This window comes from Corylus avellana, chromosome 4, assembly GCF_965113065.1.
Source record: "Corylus avellana chromosome 4, dhCorAvel1.hap1.2, whole genome shotgun sequence".
Classification (NCBI taxonomy): domain Eukaryota; kingdom Viridiplantae; phylum Streptophyta; class Magnoliopsida; order Fagales; family Betulaceae; genus Corylus; species Corylus avellana.
In genome coordinates, this window is record NC_142493.1 from 35,714,714 (window position 1) to 35,730,260 (window position 15,547).

The 15,547-nt window shown below is 31.8% G+C and overlaps 1 protein-coding gene across 1 annotated transcript; it reads right to left on the bottom strand.

The window, feature by feature from the left end:
* Positions 1-511: 511 nt before the first annotated feature.
* Positions 512-3,117, bottom strand: LOC132179070 (putative WRKY transcription factor 75). The gene is made up of 2 exons (XM_059591697.2): positions 2,673-3,117; positions 512-805 (listed from the first exon to the last, which is right to left on the bottom strand). Exons 1-2 carry the CDS (start codon positions 3,029-3,031, stop codon positions 625-627), a joined length of 540 nt encoding a protein of 179 aa, XP_059447680.1. The 5' UTR covers positions 3,032-3,117; the 3' UTR covers positions 512-624.
* Positions 3,118-15,547: the final 12,430 nt, after the last annotated feature.

Consider the following 15,547-nt stretch of genomic DNA (forward strand, 5'->3'; position numbering starts at 1 on the left):
GTTAGAGAGGAATTAGGCTAGCTACTTATAACCTTAATTAAAATATTTTGGTATTATTTATAAACAGTTATACTAAAATGGGCTGCTTTTTCCCTTCATGTTTTTTGAAGAATTTTCACTCCTTTCTTTTTCTTCCATGATAGAATACTATAAGCACTTTCATGCAAGTGCTTGTTTTCTGACCTAACAGTAAAAATACTAATAAATTTTGAATTAATCATTCTTGAATTTTGCCGAAATTACAATATTGTAAAACGTACAGTTCTTGACTGTCATTGAAATATTATGGCATGGCCGAGAGGGTACAGTGGTAATAAATAAAAACCAAGCACATGATACTGTAAAGAAAATGGAAAGGTTTTTTTCACAAAAGAGATGATTAAAAGGCACTACCACACTTTGATATATGTGATTTGGAAGTGCAAATACCTAATCTGGCCTCATGATGCAAATACGTATGTCGTCCTTCACTTCATCAACGGCGCCTGTACGTGCTTCAGCTACAGTAGAAAAAGGATCTAACGGTAATCCCCGATCGATGGCTTTCTTATTACGAGCAATATTTATTTAAAAGTACAGAATTTACAAGATTCGTCATCGTCTCTGCAGTTTCTAATTAAGCCCTTAATAGGAGGATGTGAAGATTTGCATCTGGGTCAAGATGTGCTCGAAGTTATCAGTAGACTTCTCTATTGGATGCGAATGCATTCCTTCATAAGTTGTTAGGACGGTCCCTTCATCTTTAGTTAGTCTCTGAACTTGCTTTTTGACGTTGCAACCTTGGTGTGTACACCGGTAGTAGCTTCTGTAGATAATTAAAAAACAACAGGTTAACTCGATATTATATATCACATAATCATTATGTATAGATACTAAAACAATTTTAAGGTTAGTTCCATGCTTCAAATAAATAGCTCTCAAGCTTGATAGAATATGAACGTATGATCTTGTTTGTAGGAATCTCCCGTTAGAGTGGATATCCGATGGAGGACAAAAGTAACAAGTTAAACCATCAATGCTTGTATCTTATGCATTATGATTCCAATAACATCTAAACTTAATCATTTTCGATTTAATTGAACTAATTTGAAGATGATTTTGTATAATTTTTTACCCTGAGAAAGTCGTCCTCACACATAGATAAAGATATCAGAGAAGGTATAAGAAGATTCTCTAAATGGATCCGACAATAGTCATTTAAATTGATATATACGATAATATATTGATCATGTGGTAATATTGTTTACACCTTTAAATGAAACAAAATATTATACTACATTTGAAACAATATGAGAATGAGGCAGTTGCTTATGGAAAATAATAAAAGTACAACTTAAACCCAACTTTAGCCAAACTTTTCTCTTAAGTTTTTTTTTTTTTTTTAAAAAAAAAAAATGTCTGTGGAAGAGAGAGAGAGCTTTAAATTAAAGAGAGAAAAATTTGGTCTAGAAGTTAGACCAAAGTTGAATTTAATTAAGTTGTAGTTGTATCACACCCCGTTGCTTATATATATGAAAAAAGTTAGATCCTGGATGATCTCCTATATATAATGAGAATCCAAACCGTTTGCATGCAGGAGTAAAAAATTACTCCAACAGACCTCTAGTTTTGTTGTCCTCTTATTTTTTACTTTATTTTTTTTATTTTGGTGATAGATGAACATTGAAGACGGTCCTTAATCTCATTGTTTATTTTCTATTTGAAGTGGAAAATGGGCAACCAATCTCTTAGCCCAAGCACATATATATAGACACTCAATCTTCACTTGCGCCAAGTTCCTTCTGTTTAGTTTCACTATATATATATATATATATATATATATATATATATAAAAGGAGCGTTAATAAAGAAGCATAAACAGTAACAATTAATACTAGCTGGGAGCGCGTATACGTAGTCTTCCCCTCCAAATCCCTCCCTTCACTCAATGATGAACCAGACATTTCCCTCTTCAAAAGGGAAGATACCTTTATATTGTTCATGAATACAAATATATGTATATATATAGCGCACACATAATATTCACAATTGCAATCATCTAGCCCATCTCACAGTATGAGCACTCCAGATATATAGGGTGTATGCTTTAAGAGTTGCGTTTCTTAGTTTAGGCATGCACGTAGATGATCTCATGCATTCTTTAATGCTCCATTTTCACTGTAAGATCTCATGCATCGATCAACTGATCATGAGACTGCATGTTTAGTCGTATATATATATATATGGTGGATTTATTTTATTTTATTATTATTATTATTATTATTATTTTATATATATATATATATAAAATAATAATAATAATAATAATAAAATAAAATAAATCATATATATAAAATAATAATAATAATAATAATAAAATAAAATAAATCCACCATCAAGTTTGCGTGAAGATGTAATTGCAATATTTTGCAATATATATACCTTTGTTTAATTTTCTCCTTCCATATTTTTTTAAAATATTTTTACATAATGGGATAACTATAAAATTTGCAGTATATTTCCTCAACTGGGTTTTAGTTGTGTTTGGAAGTTATCTCAGTCACATTTGCAGGCAAAGCAGGAATTAAAAAGATGATAGCAACAACAATTTATGTCCGATCTGATCAAAGTAGTATTCTTAATTAATTACTAGATATTATACATATATGAAATGAAATTGAACCATATTGTACCTCGGAAATTTGTTGTTCTTCACAGCTTTTTGTCCATATTTCCTCCATCTGTAGCCGTCATCAAGTATATCGACATGGCTCCTTGTTTGAAAGGCATATCTTGGTTTTCTTATCTTCTTCTCTCCCTTTTTCTTCCCTAGTTTCGCATCAGTTTCGGACCCCACAAAGCTTCTACCATGAGGAACATTCATGTTTGAAACAGGAGCATCCATCTCCGACATCAGTCCCAAGAACCCATTTGACTTGCTACCTTGGAATTCATTGTAAGCATGAGAATGATCTGCCATGTTCAGTGACAAGGAAGAAACCGGTGGCGTTGAAGACGATGAACAAGAAAATAATGTTGTGTAGTTCTCCATCACAGAGAGAGAGAAAGAGAGAGAGAGAGAGGGATGTTTGGTTATGGAAAGGTAGATTAATGTGGTTATAAAGGTGGGGGAATTTGATTAAAGTTTGAACAGGGAGGCGGCGTGATGGCTAGCCTCCAGCATCTTTATCCTATGTTTGATGTCGTAAACGGCACGTAAATTAGTGTTGATTATTTTAACAAAGAATATACTCCCATATCAACAAAGGGTGGAAATTGTGGAGGCTATAATGATTGAGGTGGGGAAAGTAATTGTATTATCATTATTTTAATAATATAATTTTAGTATAATTTGGTTTATTTGACCCGCTCAGATTTCGTATAGCAGCAGAAGTTTCTTTGAAATTTGAACAATTGAATTATGGTTTTATAATTTAACAGGTGCTCATTCACATACAGATGCTAGCTCCACACGAGTATGTTATGAGCCATGTCCTTCTCTGGTCCCCTTTCAGATGGTGGGCTGTATCGTAATGTTATAGCCCACTCTGTCTCCTAGTGGGGCTGTTTCTTTGGTCAAACCATGTGTTCTCAGATTTCTGTTCTTCTCCCATATATATATATATATATATATATATATATATATATATATATATATTATTGTGGCTAATTAGAATGGTAAAATGTGATTAAAAAGAGTTGCAGCTAAGTAATTAAAAGAAAATTTTGGTGAGCAAGAATAAGTAAAGAAATTCTTGAAAAATAAAATTTAATAGAATAGTGAAACTTGAGAGCTAAAAGCCTGAAATAAAGGGTTAAATGTAAGTTGTTTAAAAAAACGGTTAGCTAAAATAAAAAATGTAATTTTTTAACTAAAACATAAAGATAATTTGTTCAATCATATGTGAATACTGTCAAAATGATTTCAAGCTTAACTTGTTCAAAGTTGATGCAATTTTTTTTTTTTTTTTCTTCCAGTAATAAGAAGTAAGTTGTCTTGAGGATCGCCCTGGCCTTTAGTTGGTAAGTGGATATTTTTCTTGATCGAATTAGTGTTTGGAATTTATCAATGCGTTAGCATATATAGTATATATATTTTTCAAGGGATTAAGGGCATGTTTGAGATTGCGTTTTAGGGGCTTAAAAGTGCTTTTAACACTAAAAAATGTCTAGCAAAGTGTTACCTAGGAGATGAACACGTTTAATCTTCCACCGCCACAAAAAGACATGGAAAACTTTTCCTTCTCTCCTAGTGTTTCTAGAGAGAAAAACAGGAGATAAACGTGTGCTTTTGAATTATGGCTTAAAAATGTCCAGTTACCCCGAATATGAACTTCGAATTGTTGAGGGAATTCAATGTAGACGAGGTACACAGGTAACACAGCTCTTTACCAAATGCCCCCTCTCAAAGCTCCGGGACCCGATGGATTAAATGCTTGTTTTTTTCAAACTCATTGGACCACCACGAGTACTGAGATATATGGTGTTGTCTTGGATATTTTAAACACTGGCGTTATGCCTGCCAATTTGAATATGACACATATTGTACTTATCCCCAAGAAGAAAAACCCGATGTGTGTAAATGAATTTCGCCATATTAGACTCTGCAATGTTTTGTATAAAATAATCTCTAAAGTCTCAGCAAACAGACTTAAGAAGATTTTACCCCATATAATATCCCCGACCCAAAGTGCATTTATTCCGGGATGGTGGATCACGGATAACATTTTGGCGGCGTATGAAACTCTCCATACTATGCATACGGGGATGAGGGGAAACAAGAGTTTTATGGCAGTAAAATTGGACATGAACAAAGCATATGATAGGATGGAGTGAAAATTTCTAGAAGTTGTGATGATACAAATGGGTCTCAATGAGTAGAGGATCAAGCTCATTATGATGTGTGTTACCTCGGTGAAATTTTTAGTTCTCGTGAATGGTGTTTCGTGCGGAAATATTATTTCTACGAGGGGCATAAGGCAGAGTGATCCCATTTCACCACATTTGTTCATTTTATGTGTTGAGGCCCTAAGTTCGATGTTGACAAAGGCTAATCATAATGGATACTTAACTGGGGTTCCTACTTTCAAGCAGGCCCTCCGAATAAGTCATATTTTTTTCACAGATGATAGTCTTTTGTTTTGTAAGATGAGTGCCACACAATGGAATCATTTGGTGAATATTTTACAAGCATATGAGGCGGCATCGGGGCAAGAGATGAACAGTAACAAGACAACAATTTTTTTAGCCGGAACAAAGCAGCCCATGTTTTGGCAAGGGCTGCTGCTAATTAAGCAAGGTAGTGAGAGGAGATGGATTGGGGTACCCCCAGAATGTATTGCTGCGATTATTGTCGCTGAGCAGTGTAGCTCTACCACTTGATTGAATGAGAATGAAATCCAATATTTTATCCAAAAAAAAAAAATGCTAAAAAAATCCGTTTGAATAAAAAGTACTTGTTTAGTAAAAAAAATGAAAAGCACTTTTAAGGGTTCAAAAAATTTTAAAATGGTCAAAACGCACTTTTGACAAAAGCTTAAAAATAAAGCTTTTGCCCAAAAGTTATTTTTTACTTAAAAACTCTATTTCTCAAACGTAATCTCAAACATGCTCTAAGTATACATATAAAATTTATCTTTTATTATCTTTTTTTTTTTAAAAAAAAAAAAACTACTTGGCAAAAAAAACAAAGAATTAAGCCAAAGTTCAACCCACCTGTGCGCTCTCACTAGCTAGCATGCTGTGACTATCAGGGTGTTTTGCATAAAATTGGCCAACGCAGAAAGGAATACTTGTGATCAGTATAAAAATGCTGGTGATTTTGCTGTTGGATACAAGGGAGAAACATTTCGCATAGACCAATTGGATGCAAACTTTTGTTCGATCGGCATCGTCAAAAGTTAAATGTAGCTGTTCAATAGCACAAACGGAAAAGGCCTTCCAAATGATGATCATAGTCAAGTCATCTGGAGAAATAATTAATGTGGTAGGTATTAGTCTACGTACCCTGTTTTAATTATAAATGGAGGCTCACCAATTTCTCGACTACATTTTTACTTAAATTTTCATCCTCACTAGTCAAAATAACTTTTGGCTTGCCGAGTGTGAATACTACAAGCATTAATGCTTTAGAAAAATGGAAGACATCTGTGTTCAGTGGGTTCCACCGTTTGAATTTGGATAAAGTCCAGAAAAAAATTAATAAATTTAAATCTCAATCGTTCAGAAAACTACATCAAATATGTTTTATTTTTTTTTTTTATATCACCTAAGCTAAATCCATAGCATTGAATTGGAAGTATCACATAATTCTGATAGAGCATATATGGTGTTCGAATGTCTTCACAATTTTTGCGTGTTTCATGTGCAATTGCTTGGATAGTTGGATGACATATATATATATATATATATATATATATATATATATATATATATATATATATATGTATTCTTCAACATCTGACATACAAAAGTTGTATCCATGGAGTACACGTGTAGTTCGATTTGCGCATGTCGCCGATGTCGGCTGGAGATTGTGACGATGCATATAGATAAACTCCATCTGACAGTCATACTCATATACGTTTCACTTCGTTTAATTAGGGCTTGTTAGATTAGTTTGCGATAAAATTATTTATTTATTATTTTAAAGTGTTAATTAAAGAATTATTTTTTTATTAATTAAGTATTTAAGACAATTGATGATTTATTTGGATTAAAATCCATAACAATTGTTCATAATTTTGACAGAGATCCCGTACAACCTAAAATTTATTTAACAAGTGCATCTCTTATGAAACATTTCAAATTACTAACAACTCAATACATTATTATATATGAATCCTTATTTAATTTAATATTGCATGAGATGAGAGATCTAAAACATTTGCCATTAGATCATCTAAGCTGGAAATAAGGAATTTTACAACTACCAACCCACATAACGTACATGCTAATGGTTGGACAAATTTCTGTGTGTGTTTCTGCGTTGGATTCAACATATTTTGATCGAGCTACTATTTCCAGATCTAATGGGTTACTATTTCCAGATCTAATGGGACTTAATTGACGTGGAAACTGAAAAGCTAAAACTTTTCACATGTCTTCCATATTTGAGCCAATCTTTTGAGATTGAATGTCGTGATTCAATGGATGTGGAAAGTATAAAGCTAATTAATTAATACTATTCATAGTCCATGGTGTTTGACTAAATGAGAGAGAGAGAGAGAGAGGAAACATGGCAGGATTCTAATTTCACAAGCCAAGAAACATAAAATTTGTTTTGAATTTGATTTTGAATGGGCTGATGACGTCTTGTGGTCGTAATCAATTTACTAGAAAACAAAATTCAACTAAAATGGCTTCAATAAAGGTGGATGAGATAATGAACATGTGAGTTTGAATAATATTCTCAAAGCTCATCATCGTAACATGAGGTTTGAACTTTGGTTGGTGAATGGTGACTAGATTGCCGCAGCCTCTGCTGCCAAACAAACTCATTCAATTGCTTTTTGAGTAGATAGAACCGTGGCCACTCAAACATTGCCACGTACCCCTATTTTTGGAACTTTTGCTGGTATGGTTCCCTATAAGACAAGTCTGCGCCGAATTGTTTTCCATTCAAGATTATTGAGTACTGATCAAGAAACCTGACTTTTAGGCTACGATTGGAAAGGCGGACTTACTCTCAAAATTAATATCGATATTTTTACATTTTACATTACATCAATCACTTGTTTATTTTTTTTTTTCATACAAAATATATTTACTTTTTTTCACATCAATCAAATCTGCTATAGTTACGGTCTACTCAATTTCTCAAGTCTTTTAGCTTATGTGCTTTAAAATATTATAGGAGATGTTGAAGTTAAATCTAAATTGTTGAAGAAAAAAAATTATAGAGTACTATAGGAGAGATCATATGCTTCCCCAAATATTTTGTGTTATCTTTGGTTTAAAATTGTTGTTCTATATATTTTTCTAAACATTAACAAAGAATACAAAATATTAATCGTTTTCATTTTTATGTTACATTAAAACCCTTTTTCAAATTTCTTGTAACCTTTTTTCTTATACAATTAAAAAAAAAAACTTTTCAAATATATATATATATATATAATCCGAAACACGATAAAGTGTTTTCATATTTTCCTACGAAGTGTCCTATCAAAACTAATTTTCTCCCCCAAACAATTGAATTTTGGCCTCAAACAAAAACATTTAATTCCACCCTTAGACCGCATACTTGACCACAGGCCTATTGCTTTAACTTATTAGGTTGGGGGAGGGCTACAGCACAGCCTCCCAAAATTTTAGAAATTCCCCTTTTATATATATATATAATGTGACTCCATCAGAAATTCCCTTTTTTTTAAAAAAAAATAATAATAATAAATAAATAAATTTGTCCCTCCATCAGAATTTAGGTTCCGTCCTTTAGGTAGGGTCATATCTAATATTCTTTCATCTTGTGTGGGTCAAAGAATAATATGACTTTTAAAAATGCTATTAAGTTTATAATTATTCATTATTAAATTTTAATTAATAATTTTAAAACACACCAGTACACCACATTGAATTGATACCACAAAAACCTTAAACGGTCTGGTCATGACTTTCTACGTGTGTGATATCACTGATATGGTCGCCGGCCCTTGAAATAAATGAAGAGGCCTGACAAAATTTCTAAACATAAGTGTTCCCAAATGCTGACCAAGGATGTGTATCCACCCAGTTATGCAGCATAACTTTTATTGAACATGGACGATAATCACGTTGCTTCTCATGGGAACAGTTGGAATATTATACATATAGGTGTGTTTTTGTTACGTAGCTAGGCACAACATGGTTTCGTGTCGCTTTTGGAGCTGCAAGAACAAAATAGGTTTCAAAGTTCGAAGCTTCATCGTGTTTCATGCTTTAATTTGTATCAATGTATAGTTAATAGCTTTTGTATTTTCCTATGGCATTGTTTGTTGCAATTCAAATCATTGTCTTCAACTCGTTTTTAACATGTCCATACAAGAGGGAATGAAAATTTGAATTAGTGACCTCTACTTCATGAGGCGTAATTTCTAACCGATTGAACTACTCATTGAGAACATTATCTTTGACTCTTTGGATACAATTAAAATGCAAAATACCTTAAAAATAATTTTTTAAGTATTAAAAGCATTTTTTAAGCTTCTTAACGCAATCTTAAATTGGTTCTAAGTTAACATATTTGAAAACCTCCCGCATTTTTAAAGATTTTACATTTTAGCCCTCAATTTTTATTTATTTAATTTAATACCCAAATTTACAGAGATTTTAAATTCAAAACCTTTAACCATTTTCCAGTCAAACACATCAAAATTCTATGATGTCCTTATTAAATTTATTGAAAAAATTGGACAGGAGTGGCTTGCGGTCAACTCCAACGACTTGCAACCACCCTTACAGACCAAGGGTGCCTGCGAGTTACACCTATTATTTTTTTAATAAAAATGACATAATAGTTTTTTTTTTTCCATTTATTCAAGAAAAAAAAAAAAGGAGAAAATTGATCGGAGGTCTTAGAGTTAAATATTTGTGAACTCTCTATTAAATTGACTAAATTAAAAACTGAAGTTTAAAACACAAAATCCAAAAAATGTACAAAGTCGTTTTGAAATTTTTATTCCACAACTATTCTATTGTGTTGATATGTCAATTACGCGCAAATAATTATTTGATTAATCATTTTTAATAAATCAAAAATTTATTGTGAGTGTCACATTAACATTGTAAAATAAAAATATAATAAATATAGCATTACCCAATATTTTTCCTAAAATTAAAATAAGATTAACGGTAAAAATTATATTTTTATCTCACAATATTGATGTGTTAGCCTCAATCAAACATTAGATCAATCATTGCTAAACAAACTTTAGAAAAAATGAAACAAATTCAAAGATTAGTTATTAGCAGCAATAATTATAAAATAAAAATCCAATAAATAGCCTGGGCATTGGATATAGTGGTGGACCAATTTTGATCGACTCTAGAAGATTCGAAGTTAATTACTTTCAATTGTTTGTGAATTTAGGTTGCAGAATTAAAAATTTAAGAATAATGGGTAAATTAAACTATATAGCTAGGGATCACACACTTCATACGTACAATTCAAATGCATTCTGGTCAGCTGTCCCCTGGTGTTCTACGTAATAGATGACGGTATCCGATGCATCTCCATGTCCACTCGATTGCCTTTGGGTATTCAAAATCAATTGCCAATCAGGTATTTTTTTAAAACAAAAATATTATCAAATAATTTAAACAAATTTTATTTTGAAAAAAATTAGGTATTCTTCTGGTATCATTCTAAATGTGATGTAACTTTTAAAATTACTAATAAATTAAAAATCAATAATGATAATATCAAATTTAACATAATTTTAAAAGTCACATCACAATTAAGAGAACACTAGAAAAACACCTACCATTTCTTTTTTCTTTTTTTATGTCATGTTATAACTTTTTTTTTTTTTTTGTTCATATTAAAAACCCCTCAAAACATGTTAACAAACAATGAAATAATTAGAGAAGGAAATTTAGAAGGATTTGGATGCCATCAAAACACAAGTCCAATTATAAAAAAATCCAAGAAATCATATATAGAAATAAGGAATAGAAACATAGAAGGTTCAGCTTGGTAAATGATTCTACGTCTCACTCCCCTTGTTTTAACTTCTCCCAAAAATAAGAAACATCTTTCAATAATTTCTTATTAATACTCTAAAACTAAAAAAATAAAAAATCACAACAAAAATATTTACTAAACACACCCGAAGTAAGTAAGTAAAAAAGAAGGAAAATGGTGAGAAGAGGAGGGAGCGAGAGCGACAAAGAATAAGTTGAGAAAAGGCTAACAAGGAGGAGCTTTGTAACCCAGTCTACAGCATGGCATTAACAACTTTAATACATTACATAAAAGAGACAGAGGAGTGCTACGCTTATTACACAAAAATTTTTACAAACTGATGTTACATAATATGATTAGGTTTTTCAAAATTTGAACTTATTTTATATCCAATCATATTGTGCCACATCAATTTATAAAATTTTTTCTATAAAAATTATTTGTAAACCTAACATTTCTAAAAAAAAACTTTTAGCTTTTAGTGCTCTAAATTTAAAGCATACTCCCTATAGGCTATATAGGTAAAAGGAATGCTCCCTTTCACCTACTTTTATATATATATATACTTAAACTTAATAATTAGATTTGGTATTGTAAAAATTAGGTTTAGTCTTTTATTCATGTTTGGCCACTTTGGCCCATCTCATAAAAAATTCTGTTCCGTCCCGGTTAACAAACGTGGCGCATGAATTCTTTGAAGTTAGAAAAATTATGTCTTAAAGATATACGTTTGATTTAGCAGTCAAATATATGATGCTAGCTTGTACATTATAGAGATGGTGATTGCCTGAATATTGGTCAACATCTAGAAATTTGGTGGCGTCATCCCTCTCCCTTGTTCAAACTTTCGTACCACCTTATATTGTTTGGTTGGGCTAATATATTATTGTTAATATCTATGGATTCCACAGGAAGCTTCGACCGTACCAATTCCAGTCAAGACTTCTGGAAAACAGTGTCTGGCTAATGCTATTCGGGATGTTCATCTGGTAGATTATATTATATATTTATATACAGTTGCCGGTCTAAAACTCTTATGGGTAAAAACGACATTTGCTTAGGAAAACAGTTGGGAAAACTGCACCTACAGGCTACAGGCTACATGCTACTGCTACCATCCTCTTTGCAACATTTATCTTCTAAATGACACGATTCTACGGCTTTGTTTGTTAAGTGACAGTACTTTTTTCAAGATTCACAACACTGTTCTTCAACTGAAGAAGTCTGACCATGCTGCAAACCGTATGTATGGGAGAAGCCCATTGATAGTAAAAGACAAATTTTGGTATATTTGTGTGGGTGTTTTGAAGGGACAAAATAAAAATTATTTACAATGTTAAAGGGGCAAAATAGGAATTATCTACAATGTTAAGTTTGAAATCTTTACCTGTCAACCAACATCAATCTTTTTTTTTTTTCAGACTATCTTCGGAGCCCAATCCAATTTACAGTGCCATGAGATTGGTCTACAGTTCTGTGACCTCATCCAGTGGTGCCCGGCCCATGAGAGTGACTGATCGATAGATTAAACGTATAAATGAAGTTTTGAAACGAGTGTAAAAAAAGGATTTTAATACAAAAATAAAAATGCAAATTACCTCACAACCTGACAATATTTCGTAATTTTGTAGGTTGATAAAAATTAATTATAAATTATTATAGAAAAAAAAAAAAAAATCAAAACAAAACAAAACGTGATAATTTTTTTTCTTTCAATTGTGAAAGAATTTTTTTTCAAATTTAGTCTACGAATGTAATTTATATTTTGAATACATATCAATTTAATATAAAAAAAAATTCAACATAATTTAAAAGAAAATTTTCTCCTAAAAAATATAAAACGCTGCCAACTTTGGGCCAGCAAAGTTATTGACATTGCGGCCAGCAATATTAATGGACTTGAGAAGCTGCTGCTTGGCAACAATCATGGGCCCAAAGTTGACGTTGCGGTGGACTGGAGATCACCAAACGGCCTGTTGTTTGTTTTTAATGATCATGGCTTTATTTTATGAGAATGTTATACACTCTCATTTTTATATTTTTAACTTTTAAGTGCTTGTTTTTTTGATGTAACATCTGCCGCAAAACATAGTTGTGGGCTTGTGGCCTGCGGGCAAAATTCACATGCAGCCGCACAATTGTTTGATTGTATCGGCCAATCGACCAGAACCCATTTAGGACCCTGCACGGACCCATCCAGGACTCGTCAAGGAACCGGCGTCTAAAAATATTTTCAGCGAAAACATTTTTTTTTTTTTTATCAAAATGATTTTTTAGAAAACATTTTACACGAAAATTCACTATGTATATAGGTCCATGGGACCCAACGTCGAAAAATAATTTTAGCATAAAATATTTTTCTGAATTGTTTTTTTTTTTTTTTAGTATTTGGAGTGTACAACAAATCAGAAATTTGGGTGTGGGCGGGGTCCCAGTTGGGTCCAGGCAGTCCCGGTAGGGTCCTTGGCAAATCTTGGGCGGGTCACACATGGGTTTCGGGCAGGTCTCGGCAACGTCCTGCCTAGGCTTGTCAATTTGAGAATGAGGTATTTAAATTCAAAAAATAGTTTACGATTTTCAAAAATATAAACTATTTTCTGAAAATTAAAGAAAATTTTTAGAGATCATGGGCCCGAAAGTTGATGTACGTTGCAGCCAGGGCCGGCCCAGCTGCTAGGCGAGTTAGGTCGGCGCCTAGATCCCTGATTTCATAAGCCCCAATTTTTATTTTTATTTTTTCTAAGGCCAAAAAAAAAAAAAAAAAAATTGCATAAAAATTTAAGACCTTCAACATGCTTAAAAAAAAAATATTATTACTTGTTTATAATATCAAAGCCTCAAGATGCTTTCTTAAGGCCTTCGACGTGCTTTCAAAAAATAATATTATTTTTTTTATAATATGGAAGTCCTAGCATGCTTTCTACAGAACGGCCACAAGGCCCTCAGCATGTTAAAAAAAACATATATGTTATTTGTTTATAATAATGAGGCCCTTAACATGCTTTCTTAAGGCCTTCAACGTGCTTTAAAAAAATAATATTATTTTTTTTATAAATTGGAGGTCCTAGCATGCTTTCTGCAGATTGGCCACAAGGCCCTCAATATGTTAATATATATATATATATATATGTTATTTGTTTATAATAATGAGGCCCTCAACATGCTTTAAAAAAATAATTTTATTTTTTTTATAATATTGAGGCCCTCACCATGCTTTCGCTACACAACAATCACAACTCACAAGGCCTACAACATGCCTCATTGGCTGTACAGTAAAAAATAGAACAATAAAACCACAACTCAGTTTTGTTGTTCTATTTTTTTTTCTATATATAAATCTCGTTTGTTTAATTTTTTAATATTTTTAATCAAATATTTCAACCAAAAAATATACATCTGGATATGAAAAACTTAAAAAAAAAAAAAAAAAAAAAAGAAGCAGAAAAGCTGATTGAATCTTAAAGATGAGCTTTAAATAAATTTGTTATTAGCAATAAACAAAATATTCAAGATAATTTAGGTGAAAAATTTGTAAATGAACAAGAAATTCATCAAAAAGAATTAGAAGATAATGAAAATACTATTGATATATCTAAGTCTATTGGTGCAAATATTTTGAATAGTATCTAACTCTATCCCTTTCCTCATTTGAATAGGATAAAAAAAAAAAAAAAAAAAAAAAGCTCTATTGTTACAAATATTTATGACACAGGCTAATAGAAAAATATTTATGCAAAAGTAAGGGATTTATTAGTAAAAAATGGGTCCAATAAGATAGTAATATAGATTTTCTTAAAGATGAGAACTCTAAGCATTTTTTTAGTACATATTATACCAAAAAATTATCAAATGAGGAGAAGCATAATAGAAAATGACTAGTTTATTCAAAAGATTTAGATAGAGTATTTTGGAGAGAATAATGATTTTTAAATAAAAATATAATAACAATAGTATTAAAATAAATATTATTTAATTAATATTTAAATATTTTTAAAAATAAAACTCCATTTAAAAGTTTCATTTAACGCCCTAAAAACCATTGGACTGGCCCTAGTTGCGGTGGTCTGGAGATCACCAAACGGCCCATTGTTTGTTTTTAATGGTCCTGGTTTTATTTTACGAGAATTGCTGCCCTTCTCATTATCGCACGTTTAAGTGCAAGTTTTTGACGTGATAATAAAAATTTATATAAAATTTAATGGTAATTTTTATTATTATATCAAAAAGTGTGAATGAAGCTGAAAATGCATGGCATTTTTTTTTTTTGTTTTCCCACTTGTTGCAGCCTTAATTTTTAAAGCTGGATATTTCCTATCAAAATAATAAAGTCATTAATGTAGAAATTTAGAATGGTGGTTGTCTTTTTCATTTTAGGTGGCGACCGCGACTGTTCATTTTCAAGAATCACCACCGTTGGATTCTTTGTTGAACTTGATGGGATTATCAGTCTGGTGTGGGAACTTGGAAAACGCTGAAGGTGTGACGTGTGACCACGACTGAACCGGCCTCATCAGCCTCTTTACCTTCTAGAAGCTCTCGCACGTGAGAAGTACGCACATGGAGTTTTGTCTCGGCATTCAATCAGACTAAAAACTTAAAAAGGATTGGGATACCATGCAGCCGCACGCTATACAGAAATTAAAATTTTTAAATTTTTAAATAAATTGAGAGGGTATAAATTTAATTTTAAAAAATTTATAGGACCACTTGTTTAAAAAAAATACATGGGGCTTGGCCCGCTTGGGGGCTTAAGCCACCGTGTAATTCCGTTCCATCAACCATGGCCGAGTAATTATAGAACTTCATCTTGTGTCACTCTTGTATTCATCCAATAATGACGTATCTCTTAAAATTACAATTTGATCAAAATCTAATAATGATCAATCACAAGTTCAATAGTAATTT